The 16330-nt window shown below is 42.3% G+C and overlaps 1 protein-coding gene across 13 annotated transcripts in view; it reads left to right on the top strand.

The window, feature by feature from the left end:
* The window catches only part of LOC144495074 (ceramide transfer protein), a 166026-nt gene that overhangs the window by 78192 nt on the left and 71504 nt on the right, over nt 1-16330 (top strand). For 11 of the 13 annotated variants that reach the window (XR_013498209.1, XR_013498211.1, XR_013498210.1 and 8 more), the window contains 3 exons: nt 8315-8453; nt 9951-10034; nt 11428-11585. Coding sequence is in view for 10 of the 13 variants with exons in the window: in XM_078214927.1 (XP_078071053.1) it covers nt 8315-8453; nt 9951-10034; nt 11428-11585 (381 nt within the window). In the remaining 3 variants the exon portion in view is untranslated. The remainder of the gene's footprint in view (nt 1-8314; nt 8454-9950; nt 10035-11427; nt 11586-16330) is intronic. The other 2 variants (XM_078214931.1, XM_078214928.1) reach the window with 1 other exon arrangement.

Raw genomic sequence — 16330 nt, 5'->3', positions numbered from 1 at the left:
GATCCTTATGTTTAAAGGAGAGGTTACTCTTTGACTCAAAGGGTCGTGTACACTGTAGATGTACAAGAAACACCCATTGGAACTCTGAACTAATTTGAGACCGCTTTCCTGTGGTGTGATAGCTTCTGGGCCAATATCATAGAATCACTACACTGCAGAAAGAGGCATTTGGCTCATCGAGTCTACACTGACGTCCCAAAAGGGCATCTTACCCAGGCCCTATCCCCGCAATCCCATGCATTTACCATGGCTAATCCACTTAACCTACACACCTTTGTGGACTGTGGGAGGAAACTGGAGCACCTAGAGGAAACTCGCGCAGGCACGGGGAGAATGTGCACACAGTCAATCATCCAAGGCTGGAATTGATCCTGGGTGCCTGGCAGTTGTGCATGCCAAGCTGTTGAAAGAGTTTGTTGGGCAGTAATTGCTAACTGGGACAGTTTGTATGCAGTGAACATTCATGCTTTGAGTGGGTTCCACCTCTGATTTTTGTTGACTTACAAATGGAATTAGAAATAATCTGTAAATATAGTCAACAGTTTTAAATTGTAGTTCAATATCCTCATACAAAACTTGCACCCCAGACAAACTTTTAATTCTGATTTGTTGATGGAAATCATAAGAATCATAGAAAATTAGCAATTTAGTATGATGCCATTCACAGGAACACAACACAAGAAATAGAGGCCGGAGTAGGCCACCAGGTCCTTCAAACCTGCCCTGCAATTCAATACAATCATGGCTGATCTATGCTGACCTCAACTCCTTTTCTGTGCATTTCCCCCTAGCCCCCTCTTCCTTAATCTATCAAATACTTATCCACCGCTACCTTGAATACTTCTAATGATCCAGCCTCCACCACCCTTTGAGGCAGAGAATTCCAGAGATTAACTACCCTCTACAAGAAGAAATTTCTATGTACCTCACGGTTTTAATTGACCAGCCCTTTCTCTTGTAAGAGATCAGGCAAAGGATAATCCAAAGAGCTTCTACCAATACATAAAGGGAGAGAGTAGGGCTTCTTAAGGATCAACAAGGACATCTATGTGTGGATCCACAAGAGATGGGTGAGATCCTAAATGAATATTTCTCATTAGTATTTACTGTTGAGAAAAGCATGGATGTCGGGGAACTTGAGGAAATAAATAGTGATGTCTTGAGGAGTGTACATATTACCGAGAAAGAGGTGCTGGAAGTCTGAAAGCACATCAAGGTACATAAATCCCCGGGACCTGATAAAGTGTATCCCAGGACATTGTGGGAGGCTAGGGAGGAAATTGCGGATCCCTTAGCAGAGATATTTGAATCATCGTTAGTCACAGGTGAGGTGCCTGAAGGTTGGAGGGTGGCAAATGTTGTGTCTTTATTTAAAAAGGGCTGCAGGGAAAAACCTGGGAACTAAAGGCCAGTGAGCCTCACATCTGTGGTGGGTAAGTTGTTGGAAAGTATTTTGAGAGACGGGGTCTACAGGCATTTAGAGACGCAAGGACTGATTAGGGACAGTCAGCATAGCTTTGTGAGTGGAAAATCATGTCTCACAAATTTGATTGAGATTTTTGAAGGGGTAACCAAGAAGGTAGATGAGGGCAGTGCAGTTGACTTTAGCAAGGCCTTTGACAAGGTACCGCATGGTAGGTTGTTGCATCAGGTTAAATCTCTCGGGATCCAGGGTGAGGTCACTAAATGGATACAAAATTGGCCTCTTGACAGAAGCCGGAGGGTGGTTGTAGAGAGTTGTTTATCAAACTGGAGGCCTGTGACCAGCGGTGTGCCTCGGGGTTCAATGCTGGGTCCATTGTTATTTGTCATTTATATTAATGATTTGGATGAGAATATAGGAGGCATGGTTAGTAAGTTTGCAAATGACACCAAGATTGGTGGCATAGTGGACAGCGGAGAAAGTTATCTCCGATTGCGACGGGATCTTGATCAATTGGGCCAGTGGGCTGACCCAATGGAATTTAATTTAGACAAATGAGAGGTGATGCATTTTGGTGGGTTGAACCAGGGCAGGACTTACTCAGTTAATGGTAGGGTGTTGGGGAGAGTTACAGAACAAAGAGATCGAGGGGTACATGTTCATAGCTCCTTGAAAGTGGAGTCACAGGTGGACAGAGTGGTGAAGAAGGCATTCGGCATGCTTGGTTTCATTGGTCAGAACATCGAAGACAGGAGTTGGGACGTCTTGTTGAAGTTGTACAAGACATTGGTAAGGCCATACTTGGAATACTGTGTACAGTTCTGGTCACCCTATTATAAAATGATATTGTTAAACTAGAAAGAGTGCAGAAAAGATTTACTAGGATGCTACCGGGACTTGATGGTTTGAGTTATAAGGAGAGGCTGGATAGACTGGGACTTTTTTCTCTGGAGCATAGGAGGCTGAGGGGTGATCTTATAGAGGCCTATAAAATAATGAGGGGCACAGATCAGCTAGATAGTCAATATCTTTTCCCAAAGGTAGGGGAGTCTAAAACTAGAGGGCATAGGTTTAAGGTGAGAGGGAAGAGATACAAAAGTGTCCAGAGGGGCAATTTTTTCACACAGAGGGTGGTGAGTGTCTGGAACAAGCTGTCAGAGGTAGTAGTAGAGGCGGGTACAATTTTATCTTTTAAAAAGCATTTTGACAGTTACATGGGTAAAATGGGTATCGAGGGATATGGGCCAAATGCGGGTAATTGGGATTAGCTTAGGGGTTTTATGTCCCCTTGTTCAAGACTCTCCCACTAGTGAAAACATCTCACCTTGTCAAGTCCCCTCAGGATCTTATATGTTTGAATATGGTCACCCCTCACTCTTGTAAACTCCAAGGAATACAAAGCCAGACTATTTAGTCTCTGTTGATAGGAAAACACTCCCCTCCCAGGAATTAGCCAGGTGAACAAAGAACAATGCAGCACAGGAACAGGCCCTTCGGCCCTCCAAGCCCGCGCCGCTCCCTGGTCCAAACTAGTCCATTCTTTTGTATCCCTCCATTCCCACTCCGTTCATGTGGCTATCTAGATAAGTTTTAAACGTTCCCAGTGTGTCCGCCCACCACCCTCTGTGTCAAATACGTCCTTCTGATATCCGTGTTAAACCTTCTCTCTCTCTCTCTCTCTCTTTCCCCCCCCCCCCCCCCCCCCCCCCCTCAAGGATCTGTGGACTTGCACACCCAGCTCCCTCTGCGTATCTACACCCTTTATGGTTCTGCCATTTATCGTATAGCTCCCCCCTACGTTAGTTCTACCAAAATGCATCACTTCGCATTTATCTGGATTGAACTCCATCTGCCATTTCTTTGCCCAAATTTCCAGCCTATCTATATCCTTCTGTAGCCTCTGACAATGTTCCTCACTATCTGCAAGTCCTGCCAGTTTTGTGTCGTCTGCAAACTTACTGATCACCCCAGTTACACCTTTTTCCAGATCGTTTATATAAATCACAAGCAGCAGAGGTCCCAATACAGAGCCCTGCGGAACACCACTAGTCACAGTCATCCAGCCGGAAAAAGACCCTTCCACTACCACCCTCTGTCTTCTGTGACCAAGTCAGTTCTCCACCCATCTAGCCACCTCCCCCTTTATCCCATGAGATCCAACCTTTTGTACCAACCTATCATGAGGGACTTTGTCAAATGCTTTACTCAAGTCCATATAGACGACATCCATGGCCCTTCCCTCGTCAACCATTCTAGTCACTTCTTCAAAAAACTCCACCAGGTTAGTGAGGCATGACCTCCCTCTCACAAAACCATGCTGACTATCGTTAATGAATTTATTCCTTTCTAAATGCGCATACATCCTATCTCTAAGAATCCTCTCCAACAACTTCCCTACCGCGGACGTCAAGCTCACCGGCCTATAATTTCCTGGGTTATCCTTCCTACCCTTCTTAAATAACGGGACCACATTAGCTATCCTCCAGTCCTCTGGGACCTCACCTGTGTCCAGTGATGAGACAAAGATTTGCGTCAGAGGCCCAGCGATGTCATCTCTCGTCTCCTTGAGCAGCCTGGGATAGATTCCATCAGGCCCTGGGGATTTGTCAGTCTTTATATTCCCTAAAAAAACCTAACACTTCCTCCCTTTGGACTACCTCCAATGTTACTATATCCTTTTTAAAGTAAGGGGATTTTCCTTGATTTTACTTGGCAGTATTTTTTCATACTTTTTTGCTTTCTTAACTTTTAAATTTTGCTGCTGCATTTGCTGCACTATTCTAGGTTTTCTGTAGTGTTAAGCGCTTGGTGTCTGATATAAACTTACCCTTTTTTCCTTATTTTATTCTCTAAGCACCTTGTCATCCAAAGCTCTAGATTTGGCTGTCCCATACTTTGCCTCTGGGAAAATGTTTACCCAAATTACTTGAATTCCTCTCCATTGCTCTTGATTTACCTTCAAGTACAATGAGCTGACTCCCGGTTTGGAACCTTTACTTCTATTTATCTTTGTTGTTCTTACTAAATCTAGTGGAACTAGAATCACTATTGGACTTGCCACATGGTGGCTAAAAAAGCTCTTAAGTGCAATTTAGGAATTCTGCAGCCTTTGTACCCTTTACAGTGACTGTATCCCAGTTATTATTGGAATAATTGGAATCCACCATTTTATTCTCTTTATTGCATTTGTCAAAGATTTGCTACAAATTTGCTCCTCTTCCTCCCTCGAGCTATTAGGTCAGCCGTGGAATTGCCCCTATTTTTGTGTCTTGGTTCAACTCCTATATCCTCATTTGATGATTCCTCTAATATATTACTGCTTTTTACAAGGTAATTGTTTTCTTACTGAATATGGCCAACCTGCCTCTTCTTTTCCTTGCTTTCTATCTCCAATGAAAATCCTGTAACCAGCAGTATTAAGCTGCCACTCCTGCCCTTCTCCAAGCCATGTTTCAGTCGAGCTTAAAAAAACCCTCATGCTTTCATGTGCCAATTTATGCCCTTACCTCATCTGCCTTATTCACTATACTCATCTTATTTAGGTGTATACTATTAAACACAACTGAACTCTGTTTCTTTTGTCTATTTTCCAACTTTGGTTTGTTCCAGCTTCTGCACTCATTTGCTCACGGTCTCTTGCACACTCTCTTGCTCAGGGCGACACGGTGACACAGCGATTAGCGCTGTTGCCTCTCAGCGCCAAGGACCCGCATTCGATTCCTGGCTTGGGTCACTGTCTGTGCCGAGTCTGCACGTTCTCCCCGTGTCTGCGTGGGTTTCCTCCGGGTGCTTCGGTTTCCTCCCACAGTCCGATCAACATGCTGGTTAGGTGCATTGGCCATGCTAAATTCTCCCTCAGTGTACCCGATCAGATGCCGGAGTGTGGCAACTAGGGGATTTTCACAGTAACTTCACTGCAGTGTTAATGTAAGCCTACTTGTGACACTAATAAATAAACTTATTTTTTCCTTTACTGTCTTCCAATTCCAGTTCTGCTTTCCTCTGTTCTCAATTTATGCTCGGCTTCCCATTCCACCAGTTTGAAATGATTGGAGTTGATAGATGTGTGCACTTGACCTCTTGATGCTGCTCTTTCTGATCAGCATCAAAGGAGTCATCAGAATGTAACATTTTTATGATGGTTTGGGAGGAGGAAGTGGAAACGGGTTGGTGGAGAGTAGAATAAAATTGCTGCAAACCACACTTCTTCAAATTTCTGGGATGGGCACACTAATGAAGTTGCCCAACAGCACTTATGGGAATTTATTACATGCAACACAAGGGCAAAATAATGTAAAGTATGCAATCATATTCTGTATGTCACCAACAAGGAATCCACACTATCATTTTCTTACCAATGCAGTTTCCTTGTTGCCTAATGCAGTTGACAAGTAAATTTGTCCGGAATTATATTTCTCATGTTTGAACACGTCATCATCATCTTGTCAGTACATCTTCCCTCGCCGCTATCACGCACAAGCTGTGGAAATCTGGGTGGCAGGAAGTTGGGTACAGCGTTGTAGAATAATTTGCAGGCTACACAAAGCCTGACAGGAACTGCAACGTGAACACTTCTTCTGTGGTCCCTGAAGTCACAGTGATTGATTTCACAATCCTAATTGAAACTGTGGAGCCCAAAACAAACTCGTGGGGATATGACTGTTACTTAAAAGGTCATAATTTATTGCCCAATTTACTTAATTGTTTTCGAAGGTGTTGGTGGGCCACCTTTTTGATAACTCAGACCACAGTTAATAGTCAGCCACACTGCTGTGAGCCTGGCGTTGCCGATAGCTCAAACCGACTAAGGATAAGAGATTTCCTTCCTTAAAGAACACAAGTGAAACATGTAAGGTTTTACAAGAATCCAGTAATTACATGGGTTGCCATTACTATACCAGTTTTTTATTCCAGATTTACTCAACTATATTTAAATTCACCATCAGTCATGTTGGGATTTAAAACCAGGCATTCTGATGACTAGTCCAGACCTCTGGTTACTGGTCCAGTCACGTAGCCACTATACTGCCAATTCTGATATTGTAAGTAATCATATTTACACATGTATAAAAATCAATTGTGGAACTTGCAGACCTTTGTTCTACACCAGCTCAGAGTCTAAATGCTCACTCAGGATTTGCCCCTGGTATAACAGCTATTTACATTGTTTGTCAGTAACCCAAGTTGTAAATTACCTTTATAAGAGCAATTTACCATGGATGCTGGAATCTGAAACAAGAACAGAAAATGCTGGAAAATCTTAGCATGTCTGACAGCATCTGTGGAGGGCGAATAGAGCCAACGTTTCGAGTGCAGGTGAGTCCCTTCGTCAGAGTTGAAGACAACAGAATATAGGATTATATTTATACCGTTGGGGTGATGAGGGGTGGGGGGGTATTGACAAAGATGTCATAGACAAAAACACAGAATGCAAATGGTGGTGATCATGGCTAAGGAGGGTTCTAATAGCGGCCATTAAGAGATCAGAATGTGTAAATGGCAGAACAGAAGGTGAAAAGAGTGTCAAAGAGCAACCTGAGACATGTAATTGATAGCCCTATTGGGGTGGAGGGAGGAGAGACCATGCTGGGTGGAAATGAATGGAATGAGAGATTTTTTTTAAAGTGGAAAAATTAAGCGATGGAAGAAGTGAAAAAATAAATAAAGATGAAATGAAATTAAATAAATGGGGTGAGGGTGGAAGAGAGGGTTCACAGTTTGAAATTGTTGAACTCAGTTTAAGTCTGGAAGGCTGTAAAGTGCCTAATCAGAAGTTCAGGTGCAGTTCCTCCAGTTTGTGCTGCGCTTCACTGGAACATTGTAACAGACCAAGGATGGACATGTGGACATGAGAGCAGGAGGGTGTGTTGAAATGGCAAGCGACCGGAAGGTTTGAGTCCTGCTTGCAGATGGACCAAAGGTGTTCTGCGAAGCAGTCACCTAGTCTGTGTTTCGTGTCTCTGATGTAGAGTAAACCACATTGGGAGCAGTGAATGCAATCGACCAAATTAAAGGAGGAGGCGCATTTGAAGCGCTGCTTCACTTGAAACGAGTGTGTAGGCCCTTGGATGGTGAGCAGGGAGGAGGTGAAGGGGTAGGTGTTGCCCCTTCTGTGATTGTATGGAAAGGTACTCTGTGCAGGGGTGAGGTGTTGGGTGTGATGGAGGAGTGGACCAGGGTATCCCCGAGGGAACAGTCCCTGAGCAATGCTGACAGGGGAGTGAGGGGAAGATGTGTTTGGTGGGAGCATCATGCTGGAGTTAACTGACATGGCAGAGGATGCTCCTTGGAATACAGAGGCTGTGAAAAGTGAGGACAAGGGGGAGCCTATCCTGGTTCTGGGAGAGAGGGGAGTGTGTGAGCAATGGTGCGGGAGATGAATCATCGCTCTATTTCCATTCATCTTATTTATTTCTCATTTCTTCCATTTCATTTTTCCACCCTATTTAAAATCTCACTTTCCATCTCCAACCACCCCCCGCACTCACCCCGCTCGGGCCATCTGGTATCTCATTTTGTCCTTATCTTTGTTCTGCCGTTTACACATTCTGATCTTTTAATGTCCACTATCAGCACCCGTCTCAGCCATTATCACCACCATTTCCGTTCTCTTTGTCTTTTTATCTATGCCATCTTTGTCCATCCCCTCCCCCCTCACCCTAACAGTATAAATATCACCCTATATTCTATTGTCTTCAGTTCCAACGAAGGGTCATCCAGACTCGAAACTTTGGCTCTATTCTCTCTCCACAGATGCTGTCAGGCCGGCTGAGATTTTCCAGCATTTTAGGTTTAATTCTGTTTTTGTCAGTTATCTGTAAAGAAGCTCAGGAAATTTAATAACCTTTTTAATTTTGAAGGAATTATAAATAACCTGTTTTCTGATTTCAGAAAGGCCACAGCCTGCGTGAAAAACTTGCTGAAATGGAAACCTTTCGCGATATCCTATGCAGACAGGTTGATACACTACAGAAGTACTTTGATGCTTGTGCTGATGCTGTCTCTAAAGATGAACTCCAGAGAGATAAAGGTGCATTGATATTTTCCTCAAGATGGGACATTTTAAATTGCTGGCTCAATCTTGTACTCTTTAACCTTGTGAATAAATATTATTTCAGAATGACTTTTGTGAGGAAAGATGTGCTGCTTTATAGTTTTTTTTTAAACTGTTGAGTTTATGTTAGAAATATAAAATGCCCAGAACAGCATGTTGGCAATACTTCCTCACCTTGCTACTCAGCCCTGGATACAGAAACATGGAAACCAGAAGCAGGAGTAGGCCATTCGGTTCTTCGAGCCTGCTCTGCCATTCATTTTGATCATGGCTGATCATCGGGTTCAATATCCTGATTTCTCTTCTCTCTCCCTTCTCCCCCCCCCCCAAGTCCCTTGATCCCTTTAGCCCCAAGAGCTATATCTAATTTATTCTTGAAATCCCTTTAGCCCCAAGAGCTATATCTAATTTATTCTTGAAATCACACAACATTTTGGCCCTGGATATTTTTTTCATACATGCAGTGCAGAAGGAGGCCATTCGGCCTATTGAGCCTGCACCGACAACAATCCCACCTGGGCTCTGTCCCCGTAACCCCACCTATTTACCTTGCTAATCCCCTTGACATTAAGGGGCAATTGAGCATGGCTAATCAACCCTAACCAGCATATCTTTGGAGTGTGGGAGGAAACCGGAGCACCCAGAGGAAACCCACGCAGACACGGGGAGAACGTGCAAACTCCACACAGTCACCCGAAGCCGGAATTGAACCTGGGTCCCTGATGCTGTGAGGCAGCAGTGCTAAGCACTGTGCTGCAGTTTGACAATCTTTAATGAAATACCAGAAATTAGAAGGATTTGTTTTTTTTTATTTGAAACTTCAGTATTGTAAATCAAACGTTTCACTGCAAGTTTTGTGCTATTTATCTGTTTTTTTTAAATCTTGCTTGAAAACAGTCTTCATTTTAGCCTCAGTGGAACTGCGAGTAGCATTTACTGTCTTTCAGAGAAAACAGAATAATCTCGTGGGGATATCATGTCTTTAGGGTATTATGCTCTAATTAAGAGATGCTTGTTAATCTCTCACAATGCTAATCTGTGGCAAAGCAAGTGTAAAAAAATTGCAGATTCATTTTTCAGTAAAGCCCAAACCTTTGAGTATGTTATCCAATTTTGTAGCAGAGAGTTAATATCTGAAGTTCTACTTGGGTTAGACCTTGGGAACCGTGGCAAACTCTGTCTTTCCACGTTCCTGGTAGTGCTGCCTTGACTCGAACTGTAACAGCATTGGTACCAGTCATGTATTCAGAGAAATTCAAGTGCAACAATTGTAGCTTTTCCTCAGCTTAGCATCATTCATAAAACTCTCAACACTGTTAAATAGAGACCACTGTCGTTGGAATGTGTGAATGCAGTATATGTTCTTGGACTTTAGGAAGATGTGGCTTAAGCTGGTATAGAAACTGAATAAGAATTGGTTTGTTTGACAGAGGTCTGGAAGAATGTATTAAACATTTAATTCTACTATTTTAGTAGTAGAAGATGATGAAGATGCTTTTCCAACCACACGATCGGATGGGGAATTTATACATAATAATAATGGCAGCAAAGAGAAATGTAAGTATCTTGAAAAATTGTAGCTTTTTTTTGCTGAACCACTCTAACCTTCAAAGCAATAAATTGTTTATCTGTGAATGAAAAATGTTTCTCATGCTTCTTAAATTAGCTCCTTTTTCTCACACAGAAGAATTTTCATGCAGATAATGTGTATATTAGATCATTTCAATAGTTGTGTGAGCAGAGTCAGTTGCAGTTTTTAGGTGGATCACCTTGATGGCAGGTGCCAAATTGTGATGACAGTACAAATAAAACCAGTAATCCTGATTCATTACCCACTCATTAAAATAAAAACTAAGTATAAAATAATAAATGCATTGCACAATTATAATCATTTCAGTGTACACATAATTAGTATATTGCAAAATGTCGGGTCTCCTTAATTTACAGAGCAGAAATGAAAATATCTACTGCATTTTTAATTATATTTGTGTTTTATAATGTATTTGTTTTCCATATCACTTGCCACAACCTGGTGTCTTCACATTGATGGCAGAATCTTTAGCTGCCTTGGCCTTGCTCTCTGTCTCTCCCTGAACAACTTTGCCCCTCCACTTATTCGGTGTATCTTTTCATAACTTTCTCAAAAACTAACCTTTTGACTAAAGTCTCAATGACTTCACCATGGTTCGTTGCCATTCCTTTTTTTTCCTTTGCCGATAAAAAAGGTCTTGCTATGCTTCCTTCACGAAAGGCATTATGAGTGCTTGAACAAAAATAATGGAGTTGCACAGATTTCAAGTTTCAATAGCATAGCTCCATTCAGCTTATTCCAGCTTGTCCAAAATGTTTGGTTAATTAGTCATGGTCCTTTTTCCCTTCACCTTCAACTTAAAAAAAAAAAATCTGACTGCTTGCAAATGTGCAAGAACTATTGAGAATACTTCATTTGTCAATGAGCCTGGCCTCCACTCCATGTTATTCTCAAAAATATTAATGTGATGGGTGGAAAATCATGTAGGCAAATGGACTCTTAATGATGTACCAACCATTGTACCTGAAGTTAAATTGTTATATTTAAGATGGGTATCAGAAGAAACATTTATCTGTTGAAACACAAGTATGGCAAGCAAAGGAATGACTGTTCTCAGAATTGGGCTTTTTAGAAATTTGTAACCTTGGTTTCAAGAAGACCTTCATTGACTAGAAATCTGTATTAGACCTATAACTTTGAAAAATGGTCCTCTGTTACAAAAGACATCTTTACATCATCGATAATATTTTTGTGTTGTCATTTACTTGCATGTTGGAATACCTGGGAGTAATACATGGATTTTATCTGTTTTTATAAAGTTTATGATTCATGCGTTACTGTTGCAGCTCTGAGTTAGGTAACCAACTGAGTTGCAGATGTTCTCAGAATCATGTTGTGTATTTTGTATCCTTTGTACAGTGTTTCCAAGTGTGACACCCAAAGGGATCAATGGAATAGATTTTAAAGGTGAAGCTATCACTTTCAAGGCTACTACGGCAGGAATACTGGCTACACTTTCTCACTGCATTGAATTGATGGTGAAACGGGAAGACAGCTGGCAAAAAAGAATTGATAAGGTAACACTCAAAGAATCCATTGTAAGCATTTTTGTTTTAAAATTACTGAATTTCCATAAATGTTTAACATTTTCATGAAGCTTGAAAGAAGTGCAAGTGTGCGCACAATAACTTTTTCCTTTGTACAGACTTGTCAAAGCAGACAAAGCAACAAAATGGGTGGAAAATGTCTGGAAATTGAGAGAAACCAGTGATATAGGAAAGAAGTTGCGGGATTTGCAGAGAGGAGAGTTTGCTCAACTCGGTGTTAGGTTGGAGAAGAAGAGAAAAGTAGTTATCTTGGTTATGTTTGATGTCGTGCAGAAATAAGACTGGGAAGAAATAACATCAGAGTGGTTAAGTGATGTAGAAAAGAGAACTTTAGATTCTTCAGATATTAAGAGAAGGGAAAAGCTCTATGAATACTTTAGGGTGACCCTAAATTGGCTTGCTATTGCAATCCTTTCACAGTGGGTGAATAGAAATGGGGAAAAATTCAACTTTAGGAGAGGAAAAATAGAGCATAGTTAGAAAGAAACTCAAACTGATGATGCAGAGAAGGACTGGCAGGTGTTTACTTTAATACAGATGGAGCAGTTCAGTATGTGCAATATGAAATTATGACCATAGACAATCTTTCAAAGACACTCAGAAACTCTACTTGAAGTGCAGTGACAGTGATCTTAATGACTGGGCAGAGCCTGGTGTTAATTATTCAGTTTGGCAACAGTTTGTCCATCAAGCTGCGTTGCAACACCTCAATAACAAGACTGAGTGGCATCAGGACAGGAAAGAAAAGGAAGCAAGTCCTGCACTTCAAATCCCACTACATCCTGCAAGTCCTGCACTTCAGATCCCACTACATGTTCGCAAATATCTGCCGGTCTAGAATTGACCAACTGAGTCACGTGAAGATCATGGCAGGAGCTAGTGACCCTGAGCAGACAATTCTTGAATCGAGGGACGGTCAGTGACCACACAGGGAAATGATCGTGCATCAGTGGGGTGGCTCGGGATTTTATATATAAATACTAGGAGTATTAGGAATACATAGAAGCATACATAGAAAATAGAAGCAGTAGTAGGCCATTCGGCCCTTCGAGCCTGCTCTGCCATTCATTGTGATCATGGCTGATCATATTCAATAGCCTGATCCCACCTTTCCCCCCCCCTATCCCTTGATCTCTTTAACCTCAAGAGTTATATCTAATTCCTTCTTGAAATTGCACATTTTGGCCTCGACTATTTATCTCCTCCCCATAGTCCTAAAAGGCTTACCCCTAGAATCTGGATTCCCCAGGAACATTCTTTCTGAATCTACCCTTTCTAATCTTGTTAGAATTTTATAAGTTTATGTGAGATCCCCTCCCACTTTTCTAAACTCCAGTGAATATAATCCTAACCGACTTAGTCTCTCCTCATATGCCAACCCAGGAATCAGCCTGGTAAACCTTCGCTGTATTCCCTCTTTGGAAGGAACATCCTTCCTCAGATAAGGACACCAAAATTGCACACACTACTCCAGGTGTGACCTCACTAATGTCCTGTGCAATTGCAGTAAAACATCCCTATTCCTATACTGAAATCCTCTTGCTATAAAGGCCAACACACCATTTATCATCTTTACTGCCTGCTGTATTTTCAGCAACTGATGCATGAGAATACCAAGGTCTCACTGAGTATCTTAATTTACACCCGTTCAGATCTGCTTTCCTATTTTTGCTACCAAAGTGGATAACCTCACATTTATCTATTATCCAGTCCAAATCATGCTGAAGCATATTTTCACCCTCCCACCCAACTTTGTATCATCTGCAGATTTGGAGTAATACATATAACTACTTGTCCAAATCATTAATATATAATGTGAACAGTTGGGACACTAGCACAGATCCCTGTGGTACCCCACTAGTCATTACCTGCCAATCAGAAAATGGCCCATTTATTCCAGCCCTCTACTTCCTCTCAGCGAACCAACTATCTATCCATCTCAAGACACTACCCACAATCCCATGCACTTTAACTCTACATAATAGTCTGCTATGTGAGACCTTGTCGAAAGCCTTCTGAAAGTCTAAATGAACCACATCCATTGGTTCTCTTTTTGATTTCTTCTGCTCTGAATCCTGCTCTCATCCCCTGCCATGTTAGTTTAAACTCTCCCCAACTATTATAGAGTCAGAGTCATAGAGATTTACAGCATGGAAACAGGCCCTTCGGCCCAACTTGTCCTTGCCGCCCTTTTTTTTTTGAAACCCCTAAACTAATCCAAATTGCCTGCATTTAGCCCATATCCCTCTATACCCATCGTACCATGTAACTATCTAAATGCTTTTTAAAAGATAAAATTGTACCCGCCTCTACTACTACCTCTGGCAGCTTGTTCCAGACACTCACCACCCTCTGTGTGAAAAAGTTGCCCCTCTGGACACTTTTGTGTATCTCCCCTTAAACCTATGCCCTCTAGTTTTAGACTCCCCTACCTTTGGGAAAATATATTGACTATCTACCTTGTCTATGCTCCTCATTATTTTATAGACCTCTATAATGTCACCCCTCAGCCTCCTGCGCTCCAGAGAAAAAGTCCCAGTCTATTCAGCCTCTCCTTATAACTCAATCCATCAAGTCCCGGTAGCACCCTAGTAAATCTTTTCTGCACTCTTTCTAGTTTAATAATATCCTTTCTATAATAGGGTGACCAGAATTGCACACAGTATTCCAAGTGTGGCCTTACCAATGTCTTGTACAACTTCAGCAAGACATAGAACATTACAGCGCAGTACAGGCCCTTCGGCCCTCGATGTTGTGCCAACCAGTGGAACCAATCTAAAGCCCCTCTAATCTACACTATTCCAATATCATCCATATGTTTATCCAATAACTATTTGAATGCTCTTAATGTTGACGAGGCCACTACTGCTGCAGGCAGGGCATTCCACGCCCTTACTACTCTCTGAGTAAAGAACCTACCTCTAACATCTGTCCTATATCTCTCACCCCTCAATTTAAAGCTATGTCCCCTCGTGCTAGCCATCACCATCCGAGGAAAAAGGCTCTCACTATCCACCCTATCTAATCCTCTGATCATCTTGTATGCCTCTATTAAGTCATCTCTTAACCTTCTCTCTAACGAAAACAACCTCAAGCCCCTCAGCCTTTCCTCATACGATTTTCCCACCATGCCAGGCAACATCCTGGTAAATCTCCTCTGCACCCTTTCCAACACTTCCACATCTTTCCTATAATACGGCGACCAGAACTGTACGCAGTACTCCAAATGCGGCCACACCAGAGTTTTGTACAGTTGCAGCATGACCTCCTGGCTCCGAAACTCTCTCCCTCTACCAATAAAAGCTAACACACCGTACGCTTTCTTAGCAACCCTATCAACCTGGGTGCCAACTTTCAGGGATCTATGCACATGGACACCCAGATCCCTCTGTTCATCCACATTACCAAGTATCTGACCATTAGCACAGTACTCTGTATTCCTGTTACTCCTTCCAAAGTGAATCACCTCACACTTTTCCGCATTAAACTCCGTTTGCCACCTCTCAGCCCAGCTCTGCAGCTTATCTATGTCCCTCTGTAACCTGCCATTTCCCTCCGCACTGTCTACAACTCCACCGACTTTAGTATCATCCGCAAATTTACTAATCCATCCTTCCACGCCCTCATCCAGGTCATTAATAAAAATGACAAACAGCAGTGGCCCCAAAACAGATCCTTGCAGTAAACCACTAGTAACTGAACTCCAGGATGAATATTTCCCATCAACCACGACCCTCTGTTTTCTTACAGCTAGCCAATTCCTGATCCAAACCATTAAATCACCCTCAATCCCATGTGTCCGTATTTTTTGCAAAAGCTTACCATGGGGAATTTTATCAAACGCTTTGCTGAAATCCATATACACACATCAGCCGCTTTACCCTCATCCACCTCTTTGGTCACCTTCTCAAAGAACTCAATAAGGTTTGTGAGGCACGACCTACCCTTCACAAAACCGTGCTGACTATCCCTAATCAAAATATTCCTTTCTAGGTGATTATAAATCCTATCTCTTATAATCCTTTCCAATACTTTGCCCACAACAGAAGTAAGGCTCACCGGTCTATAATTACCAGGGTTGTCCCTACTCCCCTTCTTGAACAAGGGGACAACATTTGCTATCCTCCAGTCTTCTGGCACTGTTCCTGTAGACAATAACGACACAAAGATCAAAGCCAAAGGCTCTGCAATCTGCTCTCTAGCCTCCCAGAGAATCCTAGGATAAATCCCATCCGGCCCAGGGGACTTATCTATTTTTACCCTTTCCAGAATTGCTAACACCTCCTCCTTATGAACATCAATCCCATCCAGTCCGACAGCCTGCATCTCAGTACTCCCCTCGACAACACTGTCCCTCTCCAGTGTGAATGCCGACGAAAAATATTCATTTAGTGCCTCTCCTATCTCTTCAGACTCCACGTGCAATGTCCCAACTCCTGTCTTCAATGTTCTGACCGATGAAACCAAGCATGCCGAATGCTGCCTTCACCACTCTGTCCACCTGTGACTCAATTTTCAAGGAGCTATGAACATGTACCCCTAGATCTTTGTTCTGTAACTTTCCCCAACGCCCTACCATTAACTGAGTAAGTCCTGCCCTGGTTCAATCTACCAAAATGCATCACCTCGTATTTGTCTAAATTAAATTCCATCTGCCATTCGTCGGCCCACTGGCCCAATTGATCAAGATCCCGCTGCAATTGGAGATAACCTTC

Source organism: Mustelus asterias, chromosome 6, assembly GCF_964213995.1.
Source record: "Mustelus asterias chromosome 6, sMusAst1.hap1.1, whole genome shotgun sequence".
NCBI classification, from domain to species: domain Eukaryota; kingdom Metazoa; phylum Chordata; class Chondrichthyes; order Carcharhiniformes; family Triakidae; genus Mustelus; species Mustelus asterias.
This window is presented reverse-complemented; position numbering and strand designations above follow the sequence as displayed.